The sequence below is a fragment of the Vulpes vulpes genome, chromosome 3 (assembly GCF_048418805.1).
Source record: "Vulpes vulpes isolate BD-2025 chromosome 3, VulVul3, whole genome shotgun sequence".
NCBI classification, from domain to species: domain Eukaryota; kingdom Metazoa; phylum Chordata; class Mammalia; order Carnivora; family Canidae; genus Vulpes; species Vulpes vulpes.
The window spans coordinates 96,331,539-96,358,613 of record NC_132782.1 but is presented as its reverse complement, the minus strand read 5'-3'; the positions used below and the strand labels follow the sequence as shown (position 1 = coordinate 96,358,613).

Sequence of the window (27,075 nt, the reverse complement as noted above, 5' to 3'; positions counted from 1 at the left end):
AAGAACAGAGGTAGTCAGCCACTTGGTGCTGAGTGATACTTAAATGACATAAACTCCGTAATCTTAAGAGTGAACCCTAATATCTGATTGTGTGATGGGGGGATGGGTACATTTTCACATTTATCCCCCTCTAGTGGATTATTTTTCTTTTTGGTATTTTTACAGATCCCTTCCTCAGGGAATCATTTTACCCATAGTTAAATTAATTGGTCTAGTTCCTCTTGTAATTTCATTCTTCCAGAACTATTGCAAGTAATGGGCAGTTTAAACAGAAAAATAGGATCCGCTCATCCTCCTTGTTTTCACCTCAGAAAGTGACATCGCTGTTCTTCCAGTTACTTAAGCCAGGGACCCAGTTTTTTATGCTTGATTGTTCTTTTTCCTTCATCTCTTCCTTCCCCCATTAAATCCATTGATAGCATTATCAGTTCCACCTCAAAACATTCTGATTCTCTCCATTTCTTCATCTGTCACGTTCCAGCACAGACAGCACATTCTTACTGGGATTTCGCAGCAGCCTCCTTAATGGTCATCACCCTCTTTCTACTCTTGTTCCCCTGTGGGTTCATTTTCCACATAGATACTTAAGTTACCTTGTTTGTTAGTAAGGTAAATCAAATTGTCATCATTTCTGTTAAAGTCCTTCAGTGATTTCCTGTTGTACTTAGAAACAAACTATAAATCAGTGTGTGATCTATACCTTTCTATCTGTAATTAAAGTCATTCTTTCATTATCTTTCAACTATTCTGGCCTTTTTTATGATTTTTTTCACACGTTTTTCTTTCTAACTGAAACACTCTTTGTCCAGCTTTTTTGCACATCTATCCATCTAGCTTCTCCACCTTGTTTAAGTTTCAAGCGTCCGTTCCTCAGAAGGGCTTTGAATCAACATTCTATCCAGAGTTGCATCCCACTTACTAATTCTTTTTACAAAAGTCTTTTCTCTGTCCAAAATATGTAAAACATGTCAATTTCTTTAGTCTGTCGTTTTTAGTAATACTCATATTGAAGGGCTATAAGGACAGAATGCCTTCACTTTAAATAACAGCTTTTTCCCATAGTTAGATGCTTAGCATTACTGGCTGAATAAACTGAAGAATGAGAGCCTTACTGAGATTTGGGGTTCCACAAAAGTAGGGACATTAGAGCTGAGAACCTGCTGGCAGTATTTGGCATCCTTGGAAGAGAACCTCCTATGGCTTTGTATATTTGTTCTGGCAATATCAGTGACCTAGATGCAAGGAACATAGAGTAATTAGTGCTCTTTTAAATTTAAGTTCATTTTCCATAGAATTTATGTTTGAAGTTTACTAATTCTTGAGGACTGACTTCTCCAAATCACCAAATAGAAATTCACCTCTTTCTCTTTTTTACAGAATATACTGATGATAATGCTCTAATTCCTAAGAATTCATCTGTAATTGTTAGAAGAATTCCTATTGGAGGTGTTAAATCCACAAGCAAGACATATGTTATGTAAGTATTTATCAAATCTCATGTATTTAAGTCCTCAAAGTAGACTTTTTTTATTTTGTGGGAAAGAACAAGTATTTTAGAACTGAAGTCATTACTTTACCTTAATTATATCTTCTTAATCCTTAAAGCTGTGAGAGTGGATTTGTTTTTTCTTAATTTCTTTCCCCAGTTAACCTGTAGTTACAGGCTATCAGAAAGAATTTTTTGCTACATAAATATGTTAAGAGATTTGTGCTAAGTATTTTGAGAGCATCAGGAGTGTTCAATAATGCTAACATTTGCTTCTCAATAAGGGGCTTTTGTTGGGAAGCTATGGAGTTTATAGGACTTACGGAATCAGGCTTAGGTTTGACTCCAGTAGCTGCTTCACACCAATCGTGTGACTTTGGGTAAGTTACCTAAAGCTTCAAAATTTTTTTGAGAAAAAATAATATAGGGATATGAGTGCTTAATACTAGAAGAGAGCTGTAAGAATTAAATAGTGCCTAGCCCATGGTAGATGCTCATTGGAGTAAGAACACAACAGTATCTTAGCACCAACCTAGAGGTTAAGACCTTCACAAAAGACACAGGATTAAAACATCTTTAAACTTCTGTGCTTTCTTGCAATTTTAATGATGTTAGAATTCTAATAATGTGGGAAGGGTAATGATTTCCACTTAGAAGTTAGGTGAAATTTTGGCAAATTCTGTTTTTGGCCAATGGAAAATTCTGGAATTTGCCAGTTCTGGGAAATGGAATGTGTTCTTGGAATTGAGGTAAAATAGTCATTTCTTGGAGCTTTACCTCATACGGGTAAGTATTCATTGTAAGATTATTGTCATTGATTTGCAATAAAGTTATATTCCATGTCAGCATTTGGAGATCCTTTTGTGTAATATCTAATACCTTCTACATAGTAACAACTTAAAAACTTGCATACTTTTTCTTATAAATGCCAAGTGAAAAAAATAAATAAATAAATAAATGCCAAGTGAATTACGCACTTTTAATTTTGTATAATTTTTAAAAATTTTTGTATGATTTTAAGAAATTATGAGGAAATAATTCCTAGAATTTAGTGTGAAATTGCACTTTAATTTACCAAGTGCTCTTTTAAAAACAGTAAATATTCAGTTTTTAGTTGTTTTTGTTTTTTACTAAGAAACTCTTAGAGAATTACTTGAAGTACATGGGAAAATAAGGTGCTTCTTAAAATTATGTGTTAATTCACTATGCGTGAATTTTCCTTTGTAATCTTTTTGCCTTGTTAAATGCCTTTGAGTTCATTGAGCAAATACTAGAAAATGAAAGCTTCATTTTTATCCCAGGATTTCCAGATCGCATGTAAACTTAGAAACTCCTTTCAGATGTGCACTAACATTTCTCTGTGGTCAGGATAGCATAAACTTCACCTGAACATTTAAGCTCTGTATTAGCAAGTTAATCCCTGTCCCCTTTCCTATGAAGACTTTTAAAATTCTTCTTTTCTCTTCTTTATTTGTATGTACTTTAAAAAAACCAATTTGTTGAATTCCTAACCATCAAACTCATTCTTTGAACTAACACACTATGAGGCTATATTGTGTTTTTCCAGAAGTTGGAATTCTTGTTTAAACTTTGGTCATTGTTTTGAGATTTATACAAAATTAAAGTAACTATCAACTTGTCTTTCTGGATTTGAAATTTAGTTTTTGGAACACAGCAATTTCTCGGGGATCCAAATTCTTAATGTTAACAGTGATTGGTCTTTTAAGAAAATCTAATAAGAAAATTTACATTTGTTACTATTTTTAAAACCTGGGAATAATATAATTTAGTTACTCAGTCTATTAAGAAATAGCTACACTGTTTCCTAGCAAAAGATCTTCATGCCACCTGTGAGAAAACGTCTGTTAAAAATGACAGGGTACACCTATTCTAGAATTCCTTAATACAGAAGTTATTTATCTGCCATAGATATGTCTTAACACTGTTTAAAGATGGTAAAGATTAATCAAAGTAGTGTATTTATTACTTAGGAAATTGGCTGTTTTTAAGTATTTGTACCAAAGGAAAATTGTGTTCATAAAGATATGTGATTAGAGAAACGTGTTAATATGGCTTAGGGCAAAAATCCATAAATAGCTGCTCATAATTAATGTTATTTTCGGTTTTGTTTATTTTTTAGAAGTCGAACTGAACCAGTGATGGGAACTTCAAAAGCAGTATGTAAAAACACAATCTCACACTTTTTCTACACATTGCTTTTTGCCTTTATAATGTAGCAGTGAAGTAAATCATTTAGAACTTAATATCCAACTGATCATAGTACATGTTGTAAATAAAATGTATTTTGATGACAGCTCAGTTGAATATGGATATATGTGGCATAATTTGCACATTTACTTTGTAGAAATGGGTAATTTGTGCCCCCCAAAACACTGTTTCTTATTAAATATGAGAGCATCCTCCCTGTATAACACTGTGTTGTACAGTTAATGTATGATTCTTTTTAGATCGTGTAGGTTTTACACTAATGAACATGATAACATGTTCTACATCTGTCTGTCTATAGTTAGTATTTTGTATGTATGTACAGGCTGTTGTGTGCTTTTTGTTTCTTGCAATAAAAAAATGTTTGGAGTGTATATTTTGCCATTTTCACGTTGTATCACTTAGTTTTTGTTAGTTTTTTTTCTGCCTGATTGATGGCTTTAAAAAATGCATTAGCACTATGCAAAGCTAATATTAAAATTTGATACTTTCTCCAAGTTCAGACACATATAGAAAAGAGCTTTCCAGAAACTTTTGATGCAGCTTTATTATTTTGTTTTGTTCTATTTGGCAATTTTGAGTTTTTATTCTTTATATAGAGTGAGACTTGAAATTGGGCCCCCATGAGTACATAAATGTCTCATTGATGATTTATACAATTGAATATGTTGTTTTTAAATTTAAATACAAGGTCTTCCACTTCTAGCTTGCTTAGTTTTCCAAATTCAAATCTTTCCTTCTTTCTCATAAAGATACTAAAAATGCTGCATTAATGGTAAGCTAATTGAGAGCTGTAGCTTATCAAAGGTAACTCCCCTTGATTGGGATAACATCTTAATTTTTATAATCATAGCTTAAGTGTGACACCATGTTGACTTGGAGGTCTTAAGTAAAAGGCAGCTATATTCTTGGGGTGTGGGGTGACACATTTGTTTCAGAGCATAGTAGGGCTGTAGTAATTGGATTCTGTAAACTTGATGGTTCTCGAAACATTTTACTGCTCAGGCTTGATCTGTACACAATACGAGATTGTCTGAAATCTTGATTTAGAATTCAAGGGTATTGCTTGCTGTTTTACTTTATCCTTTTTAAATACTACTGATCTTTAATTGTGTATCAGGCATTTCACTAACCTTTGATCATTGCATCTTAAACATGATAATATAGAATATCTGAACTTTGGACTTGTTCTCTAAATACATGGCCTTTTAGTTCTCATGGAACTAAATAATGGTGATTCAAAGATCAAAACTTAGTGTTTTGGGGTCATCACCCCCTCCCCGGGGTATATGGGGTTTTTTGGTTTTTATGGTTTTTTCGTTGGTGGTTTTTTTTTTGGGTTTTTTGGTTTTTTTGGTTTTTTGTTTTGGTTTGGTTTTTTGGTTTTTAAAGCATAATGCTGTAAAAAAAACTGTCCAAGTTTCTGTTTTGCTGGTGATTGGTTTAAAACTGATTTTATGTATCCAAATGCTAGCACAAATTAGAGTGACTATCCTGGTGACTGTAGTAGTTAATGTAACACATTTTGTATAAAGTACTTTTATATAGTATTTAAACTAATTCAGATGAAGTTTTATTTCTTGAAAACAATTATTTCCTTTTTGTTTATTAGCATGTGTATAAACACAAATCACATGTTCATAAATAAAGTTAACATTCTTTTAGCCTTGTGTGTTCCCTGGCATGTCTGTATTACACTACAAGAAGCAGTTTATTTTATGCTTATTTAGATTTCTCTTTTCTTTTTTTCCTTTTTTCTTTTTTTTTTCCTTTTTTTTCTTTTTTTTTTTAGATACTTAAAAGTGGCTTTAATTTTTAGGTAGAATTGTCTGAAATGGAGACATTAGATAATTTAATATCCCCATCATTTATTTGCTTGGGGTACATTTGCTGGCATTTAAGATGAGAGAATATATTCATCAAGCATAATTAATGCCCATCTTACAAATCACGTTATTGTACACATTCACAAAAGCCAAGTAAGATAGAGGCACCAAACCATATTTCTAAAAATTCTGATTAATAAAAGTAGATGTGTGTACATTTTTGGTAACCTAAGCCAGTTGTGATCAAGGATGGCTGTTTCTGTATTCTTTAGCTTTGTTTTATTTAGTCATCCTTTCATGTTGGTACTGCAAAGCTGGATATTCTTTACTAAATATCAGAATTGCATTTTGTAGGATCCTTTAATTTCAAGCAAGTGTAGGTGGCATAAAAGATTTCAGATTCTTTCTCACAGAAGCACAACCACAAATCAGATGTGGGGAAGTGGATTAATTTTAATGATGTCCAAAGTATGCATTCATCAGTTTTTTTGAAGACAACTTTTTTTAACGTGGTGCATTTTTTTTTTTTAATCATTAGTATCCGAGAGTTAATACATTTAGTGATGCTTAGGACGTGTAAATTCCTAGTCATTTTTAAACCATTCCTTGTCTGCAGTTTTCCTTTTATTTCCAGTACCTTGCTATATGTAGAAAGCAATTGGATGGATGCCTTTCTCAAATTTGTGGTAAATTTGACTTCTTATGGACTTTAAGGTATTTAAGGTGCTTGAGTGATTATTTGATGGAAAAAAGAAAGTGATGTGGATATCATTGAGTATCTGAAACTACTTCTTAGGATACTAATAACAAGCTGGCAGAAAACTAAAAGGGCAAGAAAGCCTGGCATAAGAACCCAAAAAAGCTATATCTTAGGAATGGGAAGAACAAAAAAAGTATTTTGGTTCCAGCTATAGAAAAGTAATATAGCTGTTTTGTTTTAAAGAAATAATCAGTATTAATATTCTAGATAGTAATGGACTATTTTGAAAAGCTGTTAAGTTCTTTGGTTAGAAACATAGATGATACTTGACAGTAATTTGTTCAGTTCTTATTACTTAAATTTGAGTAATTCCTAGCTGACATAAAATGTAACCCTTTTCAAAATAGATTGAAGGATCAGAATTTATTCTGGATAAAAACAGGATATTTGTATATTTGTTTTTTTCTTTAAGCTTCTCTTTGAGATTAGTTCTGTAACAAAAGACCACTTAAAAGCTAGATGAGAATAAGAACCCACTGGTAGATTATATATTTGTGTATTAGGAATGTGGAGTTAGTGCATTATGAACTCTGTAGCCACTCCAAGGGGAGCTAAGAACTTTTTGTTTAAATAAGCATCCCAGTAATAATATCCATTAAACTAATTTTTAAAACCCTAAGATATTTATAAGATGTATTTTAAATTTACTCAACATTTTTATTTATTGAACTCCTACTGTGGTAGGTATTGTGCTATAAGAAACTTCATATTGAAACTGGTAACATTTCTGTTTGGGGCTCTCAGTGAATGCTGCTTTTATTTTAATACTCGTAGTTCTCTGGAATATTTGAAAAATACCTGATGGAGAGTCACTTCGCTGTTGTTGCTGTTTTTGTTGTTTTTCTTTGACCCAGACATCTTGTTATATCTTCTCCATATTAAACAAGAGTTCTGACCAATAATGCATGAGAAATTTATGACCTGTTGAATAAGCAACCCAATGACTACATAGGAAGCTAATACTGTTTTCATTTTGGTACACTTACAGAGAACTATCTTTAGAACTAAATGCTAAAGGAGTGTCTGTGTGTGTACACATACACACATATACTTTTTAAAAAACTGATATTAAAATCATTTCAGGGGATCAAATAATTAAAATTTTTTAGAGTTACATTTGAGAATACATTTTTAAAATCCTTCTTATATCCTTCAATATATAATACTTGTTCTGTTTGATTAAATTAACTTTCTTCTCACATTAAAGTCCATCTTCTAGTAGCCCTGTTTGCCTATGCCCCAGGCTACCTTAGGTTTCCCTTTTTTTGGCTTAACATCTTTGCACTGATAAAGCTGTGGGTGTTTTTTTTCTTTTTTCTTTTTTTTTTTTTTTTTTTGGCAAGAAGCCATTCTTACTCTTTGTATGGGAGAATAAACAAACTTATTCAAACTGAACAGTACATGCTCAAAAAAAGAAAAAAGTAGCAATTATGTTGGAGCTGTTTTATTAAAGCAATTATCTGAGCCTTTAAAGAGCTGCTTGTTTTTACAATGTTATATAATGGCATTCCAGGAAGCTTAGAAAGATTTCTTATTCTCTTATCTAGTGTACATTGTTGAGAATTATCAAATTTAGAGACCATTGATAGACAGGAGACTCTTTAATATTTAGTCAATGCTCTGAACACATTTTCTGTGATATATTTTTCTTTACCCTGTTGATTTTTTTTTTCATTGTAATTGAGTCCCCCTTAACTTTAACCTTTTACTGTGTGTGAAATATGTAGAGAAGGGTAAAGAGGGGTGAGCTACAATTTCAGCTTAAAACTGGAAATAACATTCTTTAGAGAACTTGTAAGAAAATGCCCAATATTAGAACATTAAGTGGCAGTAGGGACTAAATGATCACTTTCAGATGTTTTCAGTGTGGAACTTGAATGTGTGTTTAATTTTTTGTGAACAGATTGATGACTCTTCTGCGTCTATTTCTCTGGCCCAGCTTACAAAGGTATATATATATTCTTGAAAATATAAATCTTTTTCTAACATCGTATTTTTTTTAATGTGGAACAGTCGTTTGAAGAGGGGTTGGGGGAGGATATATTTTGCGAAAACCTTGTACACATTATTACTATCCTGTAAAGAGTAGTTGCCGTTTTGAGAAGATAGGGGGAATATTTTGGCAGCCTCACCATAATGTTGGAGTGTTGTTCATCTTCAAGACAGAAGAAACACATGAAGCTACACTTACTTGGTTTTTTTTTTTCCCTCATACATTTTGTTTAATTATACATTGGAAACTAACAAAGTTCTGGAGGAATTCCCTGGTTTTGGCTGTAAATTATGTGGACTTTCTTTAAGCAGCCAAAATAGAAGCTTTCCTTTACATGGACGATTGCACGGTTATTTCTTGAATATTTGAATTGATCCCATGAAGGTCAACATTTTAAATGTGTTAACAATTGTTTCTTTATGCTATAGACCTGTAGTCTGTCTGCATTAGAAAAAGTTTTAAACAACCTAATTTGTTTGAACACAGACTACATGAATTGTGTAAATGTATAAAGCTGTTTGCAGGAATATACCAATGTGTATGTTTGGCAGAGGGGCAAATTGTTACCTCCTGAAATAATTGTATATGCCATGTTTTGCGATAAAATTGCTTGCATTTTCTGATCAACAATGTGTACTTTTGTTTGGGAAAGCACTAGTGATGGATTACTTTTTACAACAATAGATGTAGCTTGCAAATCGTGCCAAAAAAAAAAAAAAAAGACCTATATTACGGAATAGGCAGATTTTGAGGATCAAGAAGGAAGTCTTTCAGTTTTCCAAAAATCCTTTTTTCCCTACTATCAGAAATGTAAAACCAAACTTAGCAACCAAGATTAATGAGTTAGATGGATTTTCCATTAGTGCTGTCCCTGTCTTATCTTTGGCTTTGTTATAGGTTGTGTCCTTTTCCCCTAGAATGTATCCCCCCAAAATGTCCTAGTAACAAATACAGCTTTCTAAGCTCTTGTTCCGGGAATACTAAACATTAAAATTGATTCTAAAACAGAAAGTGGGCTGAAACCATCCTCTCTTACAATTTTCTAATGCAAAGTGGTCTAGCATAGAGTTAACATCTTAAGCAGTTTATAGTTCACGGTTTTAATTCTTATGTGCTGTAAGGACCATATTTGAGTTTTGGTCTGTTCCTACCATTGTTTCTTTGTGGGAAGCAGTTGGGGAATTTTGGAGGTTTGGGGGATTTTTTTTTAACTATTTGTAAATTAATGTTTGGGTTCAAACAAATTAGTTGTTCAACATCTGTAATCCAGTTTTCTGTAAATGTTGCTGTTGTTCTAAGCTCTGTTAATGTTAAGCATTCTTTGTATATAAAATTACAATAAAATGTTAAAACTGGTTGCTTGTTTTGTGGATGAATGTAAAGATAAAACCCAGTGAATGGCTGATGTGAGTGCTAGATGCTTGAAGATTCAAGTTATTAGGACTCACTCCCTTAGACCCTGCTTATATCTAGACCATTCTGTATATAATACCTTAAAGATGAAATTTGTAAAACTTTGGAGACTTGGATTTAAAATTATGAGTGCTCAGTTTGGGTGCTTTGCACTTTGAAACTGATGCTACTACTAAAAGAGCCTTTCTGGCATAATATCAGCTGTGTAATATGTTCAGTTATTCTACCCAGCCCCTACCTCCAAGTTGTAAGTATTAAGTCTTTATGTTGTGACACTTGAATTATTTTTAAGGTTTAAAATATCAAGTGTTTCCTGAATCTGTTTTTTAACCCATTAGAGGAGTCCTTCGCAAATCTTAATATAAGGTACAAACAGGGTCTAAGGTTTGAGTGCCCCCAGAAAGACCTTCCTCAGCCCTGCAGACACCCAAACATCATGTAATGACCTAAGGAGCTCCCAGTGCCTCTTCTAGGTTAAACATGTAAATAGCTTTCGGCTTTAGGTTTTATGCAAGATTAGATACTGCTCTTTACAGGATGAGTGGTGTTGTCTTTGGCTGTGTGGTCTTAAATGTGTTTCTAATGTGTGTGTCAAATAATTACCTGTTAAACAGACTGCCAATCTGGCTGAAGCCAATGCTTCTGAAGAAGATAAAATTAAAGCAATGATGTCGCAATCTGGCCATGAATACGACCCAATCAAGTAAGTCCATACATGCTTCATACTAATAGGTACTTTGGGGTGGATTCCCCCCCGCCCCCAGTCAAAAGCATTATTTTTTCAAGTTTTCGTGTACATGTAATTTTTTTTCCCTTTCAGTTACATGAAGAAACCTCTAGGTCCACCACCTCCGTCTTATACCTGTTTTCGTTGTGGTAAACCTGGCCATTATATTAAGAATTGCCCAACAAATGGGGTAAGTCCAAAGTAGAAACTGTGGTACACCTTATTTTTCTTAACAGTTTCTTAGATATCATATATTTCTTGGTGAACACTGCCTTCTCTGTTACAATGGCAAATACGCACAGGCTCTGAAGCCAGATTGCCCAGGCTCTGTCACTTAATGGCTAGGTGAGTTTGGGCAAACTACTTGAGATTTTTCAGGCCTGTCACCACTTCTTTGTGAGATGTAGATGCTCATGGCAGTATTTCCCTCACGTGGCTGTTGGGAGGATTAAATGAGATATGTATAAAGCACTGCAAATAAGAGAAGCAATTAATAAGCATTGCATGTTAGCTAATACTAAAGGTAACTGCTTGCTTTTTTCTTCTTTCTCCTTTTCCCTCCGAATAGGATAAAAACTTTGAATCTGGTCCTAGGATTAAAAAGAGCACTGGTATTCCCAGAAGTTTTATGATGGAAGTGAAAGATCCTAACATGAAAGGTGCAATGCTTACCAACACTGGAAAATACGCAATACCAACTATAGATGCGTAAGTATGCGAGTTAGGTATGACCTGTGAGGCCACCATCCGGCCAGGCGCCAGTACTTTGTATAGTCTCGGGCTCGTAATGTGGCTACTTGGATTTCTTGTGAGCATTGTATAGTAAGACTGTTATTGTTAGTCTCCATGTGTTGCATTTCTGTGTGAAGAATGTGAGGCTGCAGTCTGCTCCATTAAATGCAAATTTAAAATGAATTTTGGGGTTTTTGTTATCACTGAGTGCCACTTCCCTTGTAGTCTTCTGGTTTTTTTCTTTTTCTGTCATACCCTACTTTCTTCCTCATTCACATACATACTCCCACATAACCTTATATGCTATTTACATTTTTTAAGTGAAGAAGACAAATATCTTAATCCTTTTGAGAAATAAAAGGCTTAAGCATAAACATTCTACAAGATGTCAAGGCAAATATAAGTGCCAAGAATAAATGAAAAACTGAGTTCTCTTGAACAAGTTTGGATATACTGTGTGAGTGTTAAGATTCTGAAATATGGTTTATCTTAAAAGCCATTAGTTTAAAAGACCTACAGTGCCGTATGCTACTGCTTCATGCTTATTTTGAAAGGGTTTTCAGATTTTACATTGAGTCAGATTTAGGATAGATGTGAAAACCTTATGATATAGTTCAATTAGATGACTTCTCATTTTATTTGCCCTTATTGATACATCTAATTACCTTTTCAGTTGCCCTGGGCAACTGTGAACTCATAACATGGAGCACAGTATTAATTGTGCCTTTAGACTATGTTCTCTAACCAGTCCTCCAGTGGTTTATGAAGTGAGTGTGTCCTCAGGACATAACCTTGAGAAACATCAATTTAGAGAGTAGCTGGCCATGTTCCTAGTGACCCAGAGAAAATACGCAGAACAGTTATCCTCAGCTTCATACTGTCATGTTGAAATGCAGTGTAGTGAGCAGGTAAGGGTGATGGAGTAAGATAGCTCTGATACAGAATGATATGGAACAGATGATGTGGTTTTGAGTATGCCCTTTAGCGAGTAGCTAATTATTTTAGTTCATGGGTAGGAATGAATGTTCTTCCGAATTCCAACCCTGTTCACTTTCTCGGTTTCACCCCCATCTATTTTTTCTCCGTCACCATCCTGTGTTTTGTGGTTCATCTTAGAGCAGTCTGTTGTTACGCTGTTTCTAATTCAGATGTTTCATACATGCTTCCAAACAACTTAGGTTGAATTGGATGGTTTTTACAGACACAATTTAAGAGCAGACCGCTTCATCTTAATATAATATATACAAGTAAAAGTATTTAAATAGAAATTTGTGTTGGAAAAATTAACACCACCTTTGTGAACCCTAACTAATAATTAACTCATTGCTTTTGAATGCTGAAATACAAAAGCCCATTTGTGCCAAACACACAGCAAATACTGGGGAAAATGGGAGCCCAAATATTTTAAATGAAACTTTCACCCTCTCCACTAACACCACTGATAAGCAACTCAGACTCTTCTTCTGTTTCTTTTTCTATCCTCTCTTCTCCTCTTTTTTTTTTTTTTTTCTTTTCTCTCTTTTGGGCAGTGGGAGACTCCTCTTTCACAAATTGGGAACAATGGGGCATAAGCAAATTGATACTTATTTCTGGAATCGTGGTGATGTCTATGGAGCAACTGCAACACAAATAACACACCTAAGGTACCCTACTCTGTACAGCTTAGATTCTTTCATTTCCAGCGTTGAGATTGACACACTCTGTTCCTAAATGAGGTAGCAAGAATTTATCTAGGAATTCCTGTGTTTTATAAACCTGCCTGATTATGGAGAAGATGGGGGTGTTCAAGCAGTGGTGACAAGTCTGAGAATAGTGTGTTGTTTTTTCCTTTTAATATATTTAATATGCAACATTTCTGCAAAATGCTCTTCTGCTAAAAAATGGACCCCAAATGATGGAAGTGTTACTTTATAGTTTTGTAACACATAACTTTGATCACTTAAGTCCGTAATATTTCTTTTTTTTTCCTTTTTTTTTTTTTTTTTTTTTTTAGTAATATTTCTTAGTTGGTTGTAAATAGATTAGTCTTTTAAAATAGTGATTATAAGTAGGCCACTGGTTTTGCAGTCTACTAGCAACTGCGGTGGTTGGTGGCATTCTATTTCCCTTGAGCTATCCCCCTTGATTGTGTGATGTCAACTCCAATTTCTCTTTCCCATGGTATGGCATTCACTCCTTAATACCTTCACACGTTCTGGAGACTGTACTGTGGAGGGGAAATTTCGTTTGTTTGTTTTTCAAGTAACATGGTAGGATAGAGAAAACTGTGGTTAGGGTGTTGTCCTGTCTTAAGTTCAAATCCTGTCTCTGCCACTTAAGCATAATTTTGTGGCACTGAATGTGTCCCTTTATTCTCTGGCCCTCAGTTGTAGAGTTGTGGATTCTTAAGATCCTTTTAGCCAGTTTTATAGCATATCTTTTTTTTGTTGTACTTGTTCAGGATTTTGTTTTATGTCTTTTTTGTTGTTTAGGGGGAGGATGTTCATAACTACTCCCTTATTTTGGAAGGTATTAAATACTTGTATAAACAAATTTAGCATCATACTGAATTGTAAGTTCCCATTATGGTATAATAGAACATGTGTATGTATGTACGTATCTTGGAAATACTTTGCGTTCTTAACAGTGTTGAAACAGTAAAACCTTCTTTTACAGAGAAGCGTATGCAATTGGGAAGAAAGAAAAGCCACCTTTCTTACCAGAGGAGCCATCTTCTTCTTCAGAAGAAGATGATCCTATCCCAGATGAACTGTTGTGTCTCATCTGCAAAGATATTATGACTGATGCCGTTGTCATTCCGTGCTGTGGAAACAGCTACTGCGATGAATGTAAGAAATGGTGACTTTTCAAAGGCCTAGATCTTAGAATGTTCTGTGTGTTTACTTGGAAAGGCTCTTAGCAATGCTATAGGTTTTAATAGTGAAGTACAAACTTGATAATTGGTCAGTTCATCAGTGAGCATTTAGTAGCAACCGTTTTTGTCACTACATTTTTTTTTTTAAGAGATTTTATTTATTCATGAGAGACACAGAGAGAGGCAGAGACATAGAGGGAAAAGCAGGCTCCATGCAGGGGGCCTGACATGGGACTCGATCCTGGGTCTCCAGGATTAGGCCCAGGGCTGAAGGCGGCGCTAGACTGCTGAGCCACCCGGGCTCCCCTTTTTTTTTTAAACAAGTGTTGTCCTGCTAAGTATTAGAATGGACCACTTGTACCTTCAGTGTAGGTGTACCAAGGTTTTATAAAATGAAGGATTTTTGTTTCCTACACATTTTAAATGGTATGCAAATTTTTGAAAGCCTTTTGGGCCTTAGATAATCTTGAGATATTTTTAAATGGTACTTAAATCCCTTTCCTAAATTGTGAAAAATAGCTTATTCTAAAATTCCTAAGTGTGATTGAGAACTGCTCTCTGTAAACCTACTACTACCCAACATTTGTCATGTGGTAGCTTGTGACTTTTTTTCTGATCATTTATATGAGCACTTGGTTTTTTTCCGCCACACTCTAAATTTGCCCCTTCTTAACCCAGATGAAAATGGCATCATCTGAATATTTCACTGCTCAGTCCTGCTCTGGCCTTTTTCATTTCTAAACATAGCTTTGGAATATAAATCTTTATTTTGGGAGCCTCTTCAGTGAAGACCAAAGTTAAGTCCCTTAAGATTTGTGTCAAAGTACGTCTCAGATTTAACAAATCACTTACTCCCAGGTGTTTTATTTTGCAGCATAGTTTGTGAATCTGTCATTTAGTGTTTGCCCTATGTCCTGTTTGGTAGGCATCACTGACCTGCTTGCCTGAATAACGCTGCTGGTTTTTACCCTGTATTTTTCTCGTGAGACTTTTTTTTTTTTTTTAAGATTTTATTTGACACCGCGGGGCAGGGCAGAAACACAGGCAGAGGGAGAAGCAGGCTCCACGCAGTGAGCCCAACATGGGACTCGATCCCAGGTCTCTAGGATAAGGCCCTGGGCCGAAGGCAGGCACTAAACCACTGAACCACCCAGGCTGCCCTCGTGAGGCTTTTTTAAAAGCCTGTTAACCACATAAAGTTTTTATCTTTCTAGACTGTATCTGATTTTTATTTTTTCCCTTATAATACTCCCCTGAAATAGAAAAATAATAATATTTAGAAAAGAATGCTTTTTCTCTCAACTTAAATGTTTGTTGCAATTATATTTATGACCTCTGTTTTTAAGGTAGAGAGATGTTAGAACAGGAGTACTATCAGGCGAGAACTTTTACTTCCGAGTTTCTTAATCTTAGAAATGATTAGTGATGTATGCTTGGAAATAGTCATGTAACTGAACCAGATGTAAGTGGTCTTTGTAATTCATTCCCTGAACACCGAGTTTGTGCTCTGCTTTTATTAATATTTAAAATATTTTACATAGGTATAAGAACAGCACTCTTGGAATCTGATGATCATACATGTCCTACATGCCACCAAAATGATGTCTCTCCTGATGCTTTAATTGCCAATAAATTCTTACGACAGGTAGCTATCTTGGTATCCCTGAAAATTTTTTTAAAAAATTTTTTATTACTTAAACTGTACTTGAGTAAATACAACCTTACATTTTCCTGCATTTTTCTGTTTGATATCTGTAGGCTGTTAATAACTTCAAAAATGAAACTGGTTATACAAAAAGACTACGAAAACAATTACCCCCACCACCACCCCCAATACCACCCCCAAGACCACTCATTCAGCGGAACCTACAACCTCTGATGAGATCTCCAATATCAAGACAACAGGATCCTTTGATGATTCCAGTGACCTCTTCATCAACTCACTCAGCTCCTTCTATGTCTTCATTAACTTCTAATCCGTCTTCCTTGGCTCCTCCTGTGCCTGGAAATTCGTCTTCTACTCCAGCTCCTGTACCTGATATAACTGCGACAGTCTCCATATCAGTCCACTCAGAAAAATCAGATGGACCTTTCCGGTAAGTCTGTGTATCTCTCATTTTTCAGAAATAAGTGAGATCGGTAATACAGTTTTTTATTGATGTATGTTGCTTTAGCAGTTGTAATGTCCTGCAGTACGAATTCTTGTGAACCACTGGGCTGAGTAAGGTGGGGGACTCAATAAAGTAAGCCTCCTCTAAAGGTTTCCCTGTGAGAGATGACTTGTTCTTATTGGAGGAACAAGCAAATGAAGGAGATTTCACTTGGCAAATGATTAAGCATCCCAAGGTCAACAACTATACAAGTTGCCAACAACCTTTGTTAAATGTCAAATCACAAAGAGAATTCACTTTTGGTCATAATGATGGTATTAGAAAAGAGTCGATTTGAGCAGCAGAACTAAACACAATTTGGATCCGTAGAGTAGAGGCAATAAAACATTGGTGGCAGTAAAGAAGTCAAACTAATTATTTTGGGAAAAAAATTATTTTGGAGCCTAATTATGTAGAAGACCAATAAAAACTCATTTAAATCCTACCACTTCAGACACTAAAAGGACCTTGGACCACGTAGTCCAGTGATTCATAAATTCTCTTTTATTATTATTGTTCATGAGAGATTGAGAGAGGCAGAGACATAGGCAGAGGGAGAAACAGGCTCCTCGCAGGGAGCCCGATATGGGACTGGATCCTGGATCCTGGGATCATGCCCTGAGCTCAACCACTGAGCTACCCAGGCATCCCTGGTCCATAAATTCTTAAAGAATCAACCACCTTTTAAAAAAATAGGTGTCAGAAGTCTGTGCAGATTTTTTGAAACAAAATCTTGACCTTCATATGTATATGGAAGACCTCTCATTAATTTTCTGTGATTAAAGTGGGAATAAGTCTCAGGGTTTCTTGGCTTTTCTATCTCTTTGATTCAGTGGTAGAGCTGGAAGTAGAATTTACTCTTAATTCTGTCTTCCTTGGGTCCCACACTTTGACTTTTTTTTTTTTTTTTTTTTAAGTTTTATTCTTACAGCTCAACTGGTTTCTGTCATGACTATCACAGATGGGACTTCTTAAGGAGACTTCCTTTTTACTTAGCACTTTGCACTTTCCTCAAAAGTTTTCATCAACTTTGATTTAACTCACCTTAATGCGGGTGGTAGGCAAACAGACTTAGTGATAATATGTAATATTTTTACTCTTAATCCTCCATTTCTGATGACTTTTTAATGTCTTGCAAACTACATTGTTTTACAGGGACTCTGATAGTAAAATACTGCCAGCTGCAGCCCTTGCACCAGAGCACTCAAAAGGGGCCTCTTCAATTGCAATCACTGCTCTTATGGAGGAGAAGGTAAGTTTAGTTGGCTCTTAAATTTGGAGATTTGTCATATAGTTCTTCTGGTTTTTCTCTGATTTTTTTTTTTTTAACTCTTCTGTTTCTTTTTTATTTCTTTTCTTTTCTTTTTTTTTTTTTTAACTTTGTCTTTTTACTTGTGTTTTTATCCTACAGGGTTACCAGGTACCTGTACTTGGAACCCCATCTTTGCTTGGACAGTCACTATTGCATGGACAGTTGATCCCCACAACTGGTGAGTAAAATCATTTTGATTTGAACATTTTCTCCTTTCAGAAATAATTTTAACTTTACTTAACATGTGGTTTCATATTTACATTGTTTTTTATTCCAAGGTCCAGTAAGAATAAATACTGCTCGTCCAGGCGGTGGTCGACCAGGTTGGGAACAGTAAGTACATGTTTAAAATAATCTCCAGATGATTGCTTTTGAACTAGATAATAGAAATTAGAATCTAGTGTGTTTCTTGTTATTTTTTATTATAAACTCCTCTTTTGTAAATGCCCTGTTAACATAGTTTTTGTTTAGTGTCACAAATCCAAGATTATGTGAAGAACTATTTCCTAAAAGAATGAGTAAATCTGGGCGGCCTGGGTGGTTCAGCAGATTAGTGCCGCCTTCAGCCCAGGGCCTGATGCTGGAGACCTGGGATCAAGTCCCATGTCAGGCTCCCTGCATGGCGCCTGCTTCTCCCTTTGCCTGTGTCTCTGCCCCTGTCTCTCTCTCTCTCTGTGTCTCTCATGAAAAATAATCTTTAAAAAAAGAGTAATTCTTCTTAAAATGGTAAAATGTAAATTCTTATCTGTTCTTTTCACTTTCATGTCTTACCAAATGGTGTTCTTGATAGGAATGAATAGATAAGTTGTCTCTTCAGTTATATATTCATTTAGGGAATAGATAAGTAATTGAAAATATTTTTTTATTTTACATACTGAATCACTTATGGTGTAAATAAATTAAACTTTTTCCTAGCCTTAATATGGATTTTAAAAATTTGATTTGAGTAAACAGATATTGAGGCTACCAAAAACAGAATTTCTCATTTTGAAAATAGTCTGAAAAAGAAAATAGTCTGTTGGTGATATTTTATTACATATTAAAATCTGTAGGGTATGATTTTCTGTCCTGTGAAATACAAAGAATTTTGATCTTTGTAAAATGGCCTATGGCATTAAAAATTCATATATTTGTTTGTTTATGGTCTTTCTATGTATAGTCCTTTTTGTTTCTATAATCTATATAAACCCGTTTTTATATTTATATAAGCTGGCTTATATTCTTAAACTTTGATCTTTTTGTTTGAGAGATAAGTGAAATTTTTTGTTTTAAAAAATATGCCATGTTGAGAGACTTAGCAGATGGTGTCAGTGGAAGGAATACAGGATTTGGAGACAGGTAGTCCCACGTTAGAATCTTAGCCCCTGCATTTAACAGCTACATAATCTTGGGCATACAGTTTTACTCCTCAGCTCCATTGCCTCATCTGTAGAATTGGAATGGTGCTAGTTCCTCACCTCACCTGCACAGTGCCTGGCAGATAAGCGGGCTTTATTTCTCTTCTGTAACATAAATTCACAGTTACTTGTAGAATGCTAAATGGAATGCAGTATTGCAGAAGTTTTGTGCATTGAGGTTTAATGTCAAAATAATCAGAAAAAAATAGTTTAAATGTAATACTTGCCCGTATCTTCTCTATCTGGAACAAATTTCAGAATAGAGGTCAGGGAGAGGAAAACGTTTCTAGAATAGTTAAAATATATGTCTTAAAGTCTGTGCACTAAGAGAGATTGTGTGTTTCACTCAAGCCCACTTTATCTTTCTTTCCAACAGTTCCAATAAGCTTGGATATCTGGTTTCTCCACCACAGCAAATTAGAAGAGGGGAAAGGAGCTGCTATAGGTAGGCTTGTTAAAAATCTTGGAAAACTGTAATCTGATGATATGCCAAAAAATACAACACAAAGAAATTAAAGCTCTCCAGTGGCTGGGAAGGGAGGTCATTTGGTTTATGCTTATCTTACTTAAGTCCTCAGGAGTTGCCCCTGAGGCCTAGAGAAAAACAGATTACATTTAATCTTTTAAATGATGGTTTGGGGCTACATCTTTAATACTCCTTCCCAATGACTACTTTGCCCCAGCACACAGGAGAGTATTAGCTTACATTTACTCTTTTGAGGATAGAAGGAAGTCCTTAAGGCCCAGAAAATATTTAAGTGCCAGTTTAAGATGAAAGTTAACTAGCTCACCTACCAAACATGAAGAAGAATTGCATTTATTTCTCTTCTAGACTCCATTGTCTGAATCTTCTCCCACTTTCTCTTTTCCAAAAGAAGAAACCAAGAGATTGTTCGGGGCTCTTGCCCTGGACAGGCAAGAGCAATGTTAGTCTGTGAAGTAAGCCCTAGGTCTTATTATGTAGGTCACACTCACCACCAGGGTAAAGAGCCTCCAAATTAACTCTCTAGCAAGAATATTAAGGATATTTTCTAGGGCTTCATTGAGAATTGCTAAGAGCTTTGTTACTAGATCACATGCTAATAGAAGATAATATTTACTAATTTAGGCTGTGAAAAGAGGGTTAAAATCTAAACCCCTGCTATTCTGTGCCATTTATCTATAAATTAAAGAACGTTTAAGCTTAACAGAAATAAGCCCATTTTTTTTAAGAAGCCACTATTTCTTTGATGAGGAACCAATCAGAAACTGGTCAGTACTGTTACTTTCACCCAACTCTTTAAAAGAAAACACTGATATTTAGTTAATTACAAATGTTAACAGTAGTACTTATTTTCTTGAGGATGAAAGGAAGAACATAGGGAATATAATCAATGGTATTCTGATAGTGTGATATGGTTGACAGATAGTAGTTACATTGTGAGCCTCACATCAGGTGTAGACTTAATTGCTGTGTTACACACCTGAAAATAATGTAACCTTGTGTGTCAGCTATACTTCAATTTTTTTAAAAAAAACGTAACAAATAAGTACTTTAATTGCAAAAACAAAACCAAAAAAAAGTACTTTAAATACAAAAACAAAAACCTGTTCAGGACACCTGGGTGTCTCAGTGGTTGAGCGCTGCCTTCGGCTCAGAGCATAATCCTGGAGTCCTGGATCAAGTCCCACATCAAGCTTCCCTGTAGAGAGCCTGCTTCTCTGTCTGCCTGTGTCTCTGCTTCTCTGTGTCTCTCATGAATAAATAAATACAATCTTTAAAAACCAAAAGCAATGAAGCCAGAAATATTTTAATGACAGAGAAATGTTTTTCTGTCAGAAAAATAAAATGATGTAAAATGTCAAAAATACTTAGGTACTAGTACCTAAGAAAGATCACTTATTTATACACTTCCTACCTCAAAAGATTACAGGAAGTGGTTTTTCTTCATTGAAGATTTTGGTCTGGAAGGCATTTGGGGGAGGCCTGTGTCAGAGAGGCATTAACATTGTCAGTTCTTTTAAAGCACAGATTAGGAAGTCACAAGAGAACTTATAAATATAGCATCTCCATAGAGAGAAGGCCCTGTAAACTTGTATCATCTAGGTTCTCAAGTGGCCTTTAAAATTATATTTACATATAAATAAGTGTTCCTATGCTTATTTGAACAGTTGGTTATATTCCACCTTTTGTAAGTTTAAAGATAATTATGAATAGAAAAGACAAGCTTACTTGTCTTGGGTGATTTTAGTTTGAAGGAATAATATCTCGGAATTTATTTCTCCAGAAGTATAAACCGTGGACGACACCACAGCGAAAGATCACAGAGAACTCAAGGCCCATCGCTACCAGCAACTCCAGTTTTTGTGCCTGTGCCACCCCCTCCTTTGTACCCGCCCCCACCCCATACACTTCCTCTCCCTCCAGGTGTGCCTCCTCCACAGTTCTCTCCTCAGTTTCCTCCTGGCCAGCCGCCACCTGCTGGCTATAGTGTCCCTCCTCCAGGCTTTCCTCCAGCTCCGGCCAATTTATCGACATCTTGGGTATCGTCGGGAGTGCAGACAGCTCACTCAAATACCATCCCAACAACACAAGCACCCCCGTTGTCCAGGGAAGAATTCTATAGAGAACAACGACGGCTAAAAGAAGAGTGAGTGTTTTAATTTGAAATTTTCATACACTTTCATTTTCTGATGTAACATTAAGCCAGGTATCTTTGGAAACATTTTCTAGTGTTTCCAGTTAGTACAAGAAAAATCACCTAAAAACTGAACCAAAGCCATACAAGCAACTTCCTCAGGGATTCCTAGTTATTTATAGTTTTAAAATGGAAAACTAATGGCAATTTCATTCATTTCATTCATGATCTAATTACATTTGTCTTGTTAGTTTTCTTAAATGGTTTTTGTTAACTTTCACTCTTTAACTTTATTTTACTAGGGAAAAGAAAAAGTCCAAGCTAGATGAGTTTACAAATGATTTTGCTAAGGAATTGATGGAATACAAAAAGATTCAAAAGGAGCGTAGGCGCTCATTTTCCAGGTTAGTGTTTTGCAAGCCTTCACAACAGAATTACAAATGGGACTTTGAATATCCAGGGATTAGCTATGGATATAAATAACATTGCACTTACGGAATTTTTCTGATTCGGTCTAGGTTTATAGAAATGGACATGTAGCTTATTTCCCAATATCTGTTTATTGAAATAATGTCTCAATGTAAATTCTATTGTGTAGAACTAGCAGTTACGGGGATTAAATTGCCCTTGTCCCTTGAAGTTATTTGTAGTGTGAAATAATTGGGAAATGTTTGTGGAAGGAGAGAAATAGAAGAATAGCTGAAGAACAATTCTGAGGACCCTTTTACTTGAGGCTACAGCTTCTTGCTGGAACATTAACCTGTATAATTAATGAAGTAGTGGTAGACTACAAATTGCTTTATCAGTAGAAAAACTGAATTATAAAAATTCCCTGGAAGTTTGTTTAAAAGACTTATTTTTTAAGCTTACATTTGAAAATGTGGTTCCTTTCAAAGCTAGACTATTGGCCGACGTAGGACAAAGAAATTACTCCTACTTAAATAACCAGATAGGAAGTTAAATTTAATTGGCATTTTGTTTAGTGTTAACTTAATTAGCTCATATAACTCACGGTACATTAATGCGCTTCACTCTAATTGTCAAGATTTCACTTTTGTTTTGTAACAAGTGATTGCTCTGATCTTTGTGTACTTTATTCCATTCCAGTAGAGGTCACTGTGCCTCTTTAATCATCTAAGATGAAATTTGATATAAAAGATGGAACCGTGAGGAGAGCATGCTAGAGTCTGAATCTGTATTTTATTTTGTATGTATTTCTCAACTATCAATTATTGTTTTGTTTTTGTTTTTAGGTCTAAATCTCCTTATAGTGGTTCATCATATTCAAGAAGTTCCTATACTTATTCTAAGTCAAGATCTGGTTCAACACGTTCACGTTCTTATTCTCGATCATTTAGCCGCTCACACTCTCGTTCCTATTCACGATCGCCTCCATACCCCAGAAGAGGCAGAGGCAAGAGCAGAAATTACCGTTCACGGTCTAGATCTCATGGATATCATCGATCTAGGTCAAGGTCACCCCCATATAGACGATATCATTCACGGTCAAGATCTCCTCAAGCATTTAGGGGACAGTCTCCCAATAAACGTAATGTGCCTCAAGGGGAAACAGAACGTGAATATTTTAATAGATACAGAGAAGTTCCGCCACCTTATGACATGAAAGCTTATTATGGGAGGAGTGTTGATTTTAGAGACCCATTTGAAAAAGAGCGTTACCGAGAATGGGAGAGAAAATATAGAGAGTGGTATGAAAAGTATTATAAAATAGGTTATGCTACTGGAGCACAGCCTAGACCATCAGCAAATAGAGAGAACTTTTCTCCAGAGAGGTTTTTGCCTCTTAATATCAGGAATTCTCCCTTCACAAGAGGCCGCAGAGAAGATTATGCTGGTGGACAAAGTCATAGAAGTCGAAACTTAGGTGGCAACTATCCAGAAAAGCTTTCAACAAGAGACAGTCACAATCAGAAGGACAACACAAAGTCGAAAGAGAAGGAGAGTGAAAATGCTCCTGGAGATGGTAAAGGAAACAAACATAAGAAACATAGGAAAAGAAGAAAGGGGGAGGAAAGTGAAGGTTTTCTAAACCCTGAGTTGTTAGAAACTTCTAGGAAATCGAGAGAACCTACAAGTGGTGAAGAAAATAAAACAGACTCATTGTTTGTTCTCCCAAGTCGAGATGATGCTACACCTGTTAGAGATGAACCAATGGATGCAGAATCTATCACTTTTAAATCAGTGTCTGAAAAAGACAAGAGGGAGAAAGACAAACCAAAAGCAAAAGGTGACAAGACCAAACGGAAAAATGATGGGTCTACAGTGTCCAAAAAAGAAAACATTGCAAAACCTGCTAAGGGACCTCAAGAAAAACTAGATGGAGAGCGTGAAAAATCTCCTCGATCTGAACCTCCACTTAAAAAAGCCAAAGAGGAGACTCCAAAGACTGACAATGCTAAGTCATCATCTTCCTCCCAAAAAGATGAAAAGATCATTGGTACCCCCAGGAAAGCTCACTCTAAGTCAGCAAAGGAACACCAGGAGACAAAACCAGTCAAAGAGGAAAAAGTGAAGAAGGATTATTCCAAAGATGTCAAATCAGAAAAATTAACAAATAAGGAAGAAAAGGCCAAGAAGCCTAGTGAGAAAAGTAAGCCACCTGACAGCAAGGGAGAAAAAAGAAAAAGAAAAACCGAAGAAAAAAGTGTAGATAAAGATTTTGAGTCCTCTTCAATGAAAATCTCTAAACTAGAAGTAACTGAAATAGTGAAACCATCACCAAAGCGCAAAATGGAACCAGATATTGAAAAGATGGATAGGACCCCTGAGAAGGACAAGATTTCATCATCCTCAACTGCCCCAGCCAAAAAAATCAAGCTCAACAGAGAAACTGGTAAAAAAATTGGAAGTACAGAAAATGTATCTAATACAAAAGAACCCTCTGAAAAATTAGAGTCGACATCAAGCAAAGTTAAACAAGAAAAAGTGAAAGGAAAGGTCAGACGAAAAGTAGCTGGAGCTGAGGGATCCAGCTCAACGCTTGTGGATTACACCAGGTATCTGATTATGGGTAGTTGGATGTAGATGTTTGTTTTGGGGGAGAATATTCTTTAATTTTATCCATGCTTGTACTTTTAAAGTGTCTGTTAATTAAGAAGGGGTTAGACTGGTTTACTGGTTAGACTGGTCTTTAATGAAAGGAGTTGAAGATTGTAAATCAGTTTGTGGGTGAGCCACATTTGTTTTTATGCAGTCCTGCATTTGAATCATTTAATCTCTATTAGAGTAGCGCCAATGGCTTTGAGAGTTAAAAGGACATTTATGTTTAAGTTAGCCTTATTATACTTAACCAATGTTCAGTAAAAGTAAATTCTTCATTAAATTCTTCATTATTTAACAATATTTTAATTGTTTTTAGTACGAGCTCAACGGGAGGCAGTCCTGTGCGGAAATCTGAAGAAAAAACAGATACAAAACGAACTGTCATTAAAACTATGGAAGAATATAATAACGACAATACAGCTCCTGCTGAAGATGTTATTATTATGATTCAGGTTCCTCAGTCCAAATGGGATAAAGATGACTTTGAATCTGAAGAAGAAGATGTTAAGACCACACAGCCTATATCAAATGTAGGAAAACCTGCCAGTGTTATTAAAAATGTTAGCACTAAACCATTAAATACAGTCAAGTATACTGAAAAAGAAAGTGAGTCATCAGAGAAAATTCAGAAACTCACCAAGGAAGTGAGCCATGAACTTATACAGCATGAGATCAAAAGTTCAAAAAATTCTGCCTCCAGTGAAAAGGGAAAGACCAAAGATCGAGATCATTCAGTTTCAGAGAAGGAAAACCCTGAAAAGAGGAAGAACAGTGCTCAGCCGGAGAAAGATAGTAACTTGGACCGTCTAAGTGAACAAGGGAATTTTAAAAGTCTGTCTCAATCTTCCAAAGAGACAAGAACTTCAGATAAGCATGATTCAGTTCGAAGTTCCTCAACTAAAGACTTTACCCCCAACAGAGACAAAAAAACTGACTACGACAACAGAGAGTACTCCAGTTCCAAACGTAGAGATGAAAGGAATGAATTAACAAGAAGGAAAGACTCTCCTCCTCGAAGTAAAGATTCTGCATCTGGACAGAAAACTAAGCCAAGAGAGGAGAGAGATTTGCCCAAAAAAGGAACAGGAGATTCCAAAAAGAGCAGTTCCAGTCCCTCAAGAGACAAAAAACCTCATGATCACAAAGCTACTTATGATACTAAACGCCCAAGTGAAGAAATAAAACCTATAGATAAAAATCCTTGTAAAGATCGTGAGAAGCACGTGTTAGAAGCAAGGAACAATAAAGAATCAAGTGGCAATAAATTACAATATGTGCTTAACCCACCAGACCCACAGATTGAAAAAGAGCAAGTTCCTGGGCAGACTGACAAGAATGCTGTCAAGCCGAAACAGCAGTTAAGTCACTCCTCTCGACTTTCCTCTGACTTAACTAGAGAAACTGATGAAGCTGCTTTTGAACCAGACTATAATGAAAGTGACAGTGAAAGCAATGTGTCTGTAAAAGAGGAGGAGACTTCAGGAAAAGTTTCTAAGGAACTGAAAGATAAAGTCGTGGAGAAAACAAAAGACAGCCTGGACACGGCAGCAAGTGTCCAGATAGGCACAGCCAGGAGCCAGAGTCAGAGCAGCCCTAGTGTTAGTCCAAGTAGAAGTCATAGCCCTTCTGGAAGCCAAACCCGAAGCCACAGCAGTAGTGCCAGCTCTGCAGAGAGTCAGGACAGCAAAAAGAAGAAGAAGAAGAAGGAAAAGAAAAAGCACAAGAAACATAAAAAACATAAGAAGCATAAGAAGCATGCAGGCACCGAAGTAGAATTGGAAAAAAGCCAAAAACACAAACACAAGAAAAAGAAGTCAAAGAAGAGCAAAGATAAAGAAAAGGAGAAGGAGAAGGATGACCAAAAAGTGAAATCTGTCCCTGTATAGAAGGACAGATTTTAAAAATTGACTTAATTACTAAGTCATCTGTATTAAATTTTGTTATAATGTAAAGAGATTCAAGCCTTGTAAATAATGATATGGAAGACCCTGTGCTGCACTTAAAATATTGCTGCTTGATTATTTGATTTTTACATCAGAGCTTTATAACACGAACTTTTGTACAGAATTGTGAGTTGTGACCATGTAACATGAGAGGTTTTGCTAGGGCCTATTATTTTTAACCACCATTAATTAGTTGGGGTGGAGTTTACTGTACTGTGAAATTTTCACATTTGAATTTTTTTAATTGCCTGGCAAAAGCTGGTATCAGTTCTAAAATATCAGCAGAATGATTTGCTGAATTCATTACAACCCCGTTATGTCACTTTTTGATTACAATAAAAGTTTTCAGTAAACTTTTCAAATGTCGAATATTTGTGTTATTTGAAGGAAGTATTTCATGTCTCTTCCCCCTTCCATTTTCTTATTTGGAATATCCTTTGAGCCTGTAATATAAGCTGTACCAAATATACAAAACTACGAGGTAAACATGGTAGATCCTAGACTTTGATCAGTGGGCTGGTAGTAGGTGACCAGAAATAAGAAATCAGGATAAATGGAGACCTGGTTGGGGGGGA

The 27,075-nt window shown here is 35.5% G+C and overlaps 1 protein-coding gene across 4 annotated transcripts in view; it reads left to right on the top strand.

Annotated features, from left to right (window-relative positions):
* RBBP6 (RB binding protein 6, ubiquitin ligase) overlaps positions 1–26,862 on the top strand; it is a 31,169-nt gene extending 4,307 nt beyond the window's left edge. For 2 of the 4 annotated variants that reach the window (XM_072753675.1, XM_025983789.2), the window contains 17 exons: positions 1,378–1,477; positions 3,627–3,663; positions 8,202–8,246; positions 10,319–10,407; positions 10,525–10,621; positions 11,000–11,139; positions 13,819–13,991; positions 15,559–15,662; positions 15,776–16,113; positions 17,323–17,419; positions 17,579–17,657; positions 17,758–17,812; positions 19,253–19,321; positions 21,144–21,506; positions 21,797–21,898; positions 22,748–24,511; positions 24,874–26,862. In XM_072753675.1, coding sequence (XP_072609776.1) covers positions 1,378–1,477; positions 3,627–3,663; positions 8,202–8,246; positions 10,319–10,407; positions 10,525–10,621; positions 11,000–11,139; positions 13,819–13,991; positions 15,559–15,662; positions 15,776–16,113; positions 17,323–17,419; positions 17,579–17,657; positions 17,758–17,812; positions 19,253–19,321; positions 21,144–21,506; positions 21,797–21,898; positions 22,748–24,511; positions 24,874–26,443 — 5,222 coding nt within the window. In that variant the 3' untranslated portion in view covers positions 26,444–26,862. Of the gene's footprint in view, positions 1–1,377; positions 1,478–3,626; positions 3,664–8,201; positions 8,247–10,318; positions 10,408–10,524; positions 10,622–10,999; positions 11,140–12,271; positions 12,807–13,818; positions 13,992–15,558; positions 15,663–15,775; positions 16,114–17,322; positions 17,420–17,578; positions 17,658–17,757; positions 17,813–19,252; positions 19,322–21,143; positions 21,507–21,796; positions 21,899–22,747; positions 24,512–24,873 lie in introns of those variants that run through there. The other 2 variants (XM_025983790.2, XM_072753676.1) reach the window with 2 other exon arrangements.
* The last annotated feature ends 213 nt before the right edge of the window (positions 26,863–27,075 follow it).